The 4,419-nt window shown below is 48.3% G+C and overlaps 1 protein-coding gene across 1 annotated transcript in view; it reads right to left on the bottom strand.

The window, feature by feature from the left end:
* The window catches only part of Pkd1l3 (polycystin 1 like 3, transient receptor potential channel interacting), a 61,266-nt gene that overhangs the window by 44,281 nt on the left and 12,566 nt on the right, over positions 1–4,419 (bottom strand). Inside the window, exon 4 of the mRNA XM_013354452.2 lies at positions 1,254–1,306. Coding sequence (XP_013209906.1) covers positions 1,254–1,306 — 53 coding nt within the window. The remainder of the gene's footprint in view (positions 1–1,253; positions 1,307–4,419) is intronic.

Here is a 4,419-nt window from a genome sequence, read left to right on the forward strand (position 1 = left end):
TGTCACCTGTGGTGGGCTGCTGGATGCAGGTGTGGCTGATGTCACCTGTGAGCTTCTGTTTGGAGCCATGCTTATCATCCATGGCATGGCTTTTGGAATTTCCAAGGAAAAGCACAGTGGCTTAGACTAGAAGATAAAAACATGTCAAGGAAGAGGCTGAATCATGTTATACAAAGTACAACATCATTGGGGAGGTATTCTGTCTGCACACTGAGCCTCCCATGTCCTATAGGACACTGCTGTCGAACATGGCCCACACTGTACATTAAGGACAACGGTTTTACTGCCCATTATTCAATAAGTTATTAAACACTTACTACATGCTAGGATGTGTCCTAGAGGACTCAGGGCACAGAACAAAATGAGCCTAGTGTCTGGCCTCTTAGGGCCTCCATGGAGTGGAAACTGAGAGACAAATTGCATCAGGTACTGAACACGTGCATGAAGGAGACCTCTAGGAACGCAGATGGGGGGTGGTGAACACTGTGCTTCAGACTCGAAGTCAAAGGTGAGTGAGGGCAGCCAACATGTCTGAGGACATCTGAGGGGGCCAAAGCCTGCTACTGCATTTGAGGAGGAAGCAGGAGGCTAGTAAAGAAAGGGGGTGAGGGATGGGGTGGATTGAGCAGTGGGGGATGAGGGGCGTGTCCGGTGCCAGCAATCAGGATCCCTCTGAGTACTGTGTGAAGGTCAGACAGGGAAGGAAGGGGCAAAGAAACTGGAGAGCTGAGGGGCCCAACGTAGCAATTCAGACTTCGGTGACCCCCTCCTGGCAGCATTTCAAGGGATGTCAGGTTGGGAAACGCCAAGACGGGAATTTTATTTCACCTTCATCTTTTTACGTTGCTAGAAACTCTTTTCCAGTTAACATGGTGTCAAAGAAACAAAGCAATTTAGATAGGCCCTTAAAGGTCACCAGGCAGACCTTGACGAGGAGGAGGCCGGGAATCCTTCCCTTCCCTCTGACTCCTCTCCCTCTCCGACTTGCAGATCTGTTTTGTACTGCATGAGTTTCTAGAAGCTGCCCCAAGTTCTCTGAATGAATCAGAGGGCAAACAAACAGCAGCAATGAGGGGGTCATCATATCTTCACGAAAGCACAAAGACCAGTTGCTAGAACTTTCTTCAGATTACCCAATAGCTTCTTCCCTGTGCTTTCCTTTCTAGAATTGTGCCCGGCCCACTCTCAGCAGGCCCCACTGATGGGAAAGATTAACACCTCACGCGTGTCTGTGAACTACATACACCACGTACCCGATCAGAAGAAACACGCTGCTGGTCACATGGGGTTGACGAGTAGGTTTCTTCTAGAGAAACAAGAAGGCAAAACTGTATCTGATTAACTTGAAATCAGTCGGAAAACGGTCATTTTTAAAGTTTTATCCAGCTGCCATTATTGCTTGCTTATCTGCACGTCTCATCAGAGGCTGGGGTCTAACCTAGGGCCTCCTGCATGCTGGGCAAGGACGCCATAACTGAACTAAGTCCCCAGACCACTTGTTACTGCTTTCTGCTCCCACATTCTCCATCAAGACAGCCGTCACCTGAAGCATCAAGTGACTCAGAGCTTGGGGGTGTCGGTAGTCTAGACCATCTGCAGAGCCAGTGAGGGGATGGCAGTGAGAGACTGGGGTCAGAGCAGCTCAGACTCCTAATTTTGTAAAAACCTTTGTGTTATTTCTTTTCTTTTCTTTTTTTTTAAGATTTATTTATTTATTATGTATAGAGTATTCTGCCTGCATGTATGCCTACAGGCCAGAAGAGGGCGCCAGATCTCATTACAGATGGTTGTGAGCCACCATATGGTTACTGGGAATTGAACCCAGGACCTCTGGAAGAACAGTCAGTGCTCTGAACTTCTCTCCAGCCCATCTTTTTTTGTTTGTTTGTTTCGAGACAAGGTTTCTCTGTAGCTTTGAAGCCTAACCTGGAACTAGCTCTTGTAGACCAGGCTGGCCTCGAACTCACAGAGATCCTCCTGCCTCTGCCTCCCAAGTGCTGGGATTAAAGGCATATGCCACCACAGCCCGGCCCTTTGTGTGTTATTTCAATCAAATTCTCTTAGGCAGGTTCTCAGTGTTTCTATTGCTGTGATCAAACACTATATCCAAAAGGCAAGTAGGGGAGGAAATGGTTTTACACTTCAACATTGCTGTTCATCACTGAAGGAAGCCAGGACAGGAACTCAGACAAGGAAGGATCTGGAAGCAGGAGCAGATGCAGAGGCCACGGAAGGGAGCTGCTTACTGGCTTGCTTCCCATGGCTTGCTCAGCCCACCTTCCCATGGCACCACCCACCATGGGCTGGGCCTTCTTCCAATGATCACTAATTGAGAAAATGCCTTACAGCTGGATCTCATGGTGGCATTTCCTCACCTGAGGCTCCTTCCTCTGATGACTGTCGCTTTTGTCAAGCTGACACACAAAACCAGCCAGCCCAGGCAGCCAGTTAGTGGTCAGGAGTAGTTTATGGCTCCAGAGGGAGTGTAGGGCCCACCGTGAGTCTTGTTACCTCTCTCACTATGATGGAATGGCGGACACAAACTTAACAGGGAGGACATTTCTTTGGACTCATCGCTGCAATGCGGGCATGGCGGATCTGATCCAGAAGTTCACATCATGAAGAAACCAGAGGGGAGAAGGTCAGAACTTCCCAGCTTTCTCCAGAGGAGAAACCCCACACCCGTGGGACAGTGTCACTGCACAATCTAGGTGGATCTTGTCTGCCCTCTTCACGCTCTCCGGGAACACAGTGACAGACACACTCAGAGATCCACCACCGATCTCCTCGGCGATTCTAACCCAGTCAGGCTGGGAGTGAGATTTGCCCGTTGCAGACAATTTGTGAACTAGAAAGATACTGTCTTCAGTGTTTTCTCCTAACTTATTACTGAGTAAACACAAGCTCTCTTCCCTTGCTTTCCTGGATTAGCATCTCGGCAGTAAAATGGGGATAAAAGTCAGGGAATGTTAAGGCATAGGAAGAGGGAAAGGGGCCCCTGCCTGCAGTCTGACTGAAGCCTCTCATGGGATTAGTTCAGAATTTGTTTTTTAAAGGTTTATTAAGGGAGCCTCATGGCTCAGTGGTTAAGAGCACTGGCTGCTCTTCCAGAGGACTTGGGTTTGATTTCCAGCAGTCCCATGGCAGCTCCCAACTGTCTACTACTCTGGTCTCAAGGGTTCCAACACCTTCCATGGGCACCAGACTTGCACGTTGTGCATAGACATACAAGCAGGCAAAACTCTCATATGCATAAAAAAAAAGGATCTCATCAGAGAGGTTTCTTTACGCTGTGGATGGTGGTAAATGAGGACGCTCCCAGCAGGTTAAGCTGCAGAGAACAAGTGCCGCGGTGTGCTCAATCACAAATGGAGCATCCATATCACCGCCCAGCAAGGATCAGGTCTGGTCTTGAAAAAGGGTGCAGAAAGATTGTAAGAACCAGGGAACAGGGATGACCCAGTGACACAGCGTCTTCTGGATGTGACAGGACAGCTGCATTCGTGAGCTGTGGCTGCCAGCACAAGACCTGCCCAAGACCAAGCCAATCAACATTCTAGAATGGAGGTAGAGAGAGTCTGAAGCCCTTCCCTTTAACTCAGCAATGATGGTTAGTGGATGACCTGGCGGGGGCGGGGGGGGGGCGGAGTCATCCCCCAGGGCCAGTTTTCTTTAAGGGTGTGGCAAGTGTGGCCCTTAGTAAGTCAGCCAAGCTCCAGTGTATGTCCCCCCAGGTGTACGTGGGCAGCAGAAACTGAACTTGGTGGCTAATAGAAAGCAAAACAAGAGGAATGAAGTTGAGGGTGCACAGGGAGGCGGGAGTTGATCTAGGAGGAGCTGGAGGGAGAGAATGAATATGACCAAAATAGACTGTATGAAATCCTCAGCAAACAAAATATTGGTTTAAAAGTTGTGAAGGCCGGGTGGTAGTGGCACATGCCTTTAATCCCAGCACTTGGGAGGCAGAGGCAGGTGGATCTCTGAGTTCAAGGCCAGCCTGGTCTACAGAGTGAGTTCCAAGACAGCCAGGGCTACACAGAGAAACTCTGTCTCAAAAAACTTAAAAAAAAAATTTCTTTGTTGGACAGAGAGTCCATTCACTTGTGTTTGTGAGGTCATCCCCCACCTCAAGAACAATCACTAGAACCACTGTACACCAGCCTTGTCTTTACCCTGACTGGTGCTCAGTCTAATTGTTCAACATGGACACAGACTGAAATATTTTCAAGCAAATGCATCTTCCCCAATTAGAATTTTGAGAGAGAGAGAGGCGTTTACTTTATTCTAATAAAAATTATTATTATTATTATTTTTTTTTTTTTTTTGGTTTTTCGAGACAGGGTTTCTCTGTGGTTTTTTTGGAGCCTGTCCTGGAACTAGCTCTTGTAGACCAGGCTGGTCTTGAACTCACAGAGATCC

This window comes from Microtus ochrogaster, chromosome 4 (assembly GCF_000317375.1).
Source record: "Microtus ochrogaster isolate Prairie Vole_2 chromosome 4, MicOch1.0, whole genome shotgun sequence".
NCBI lineage: Eukaryota > Metazoa > Chordata > Mammalia > Rodentia > Cricetidae > Microtus > Microtus ochrogaster.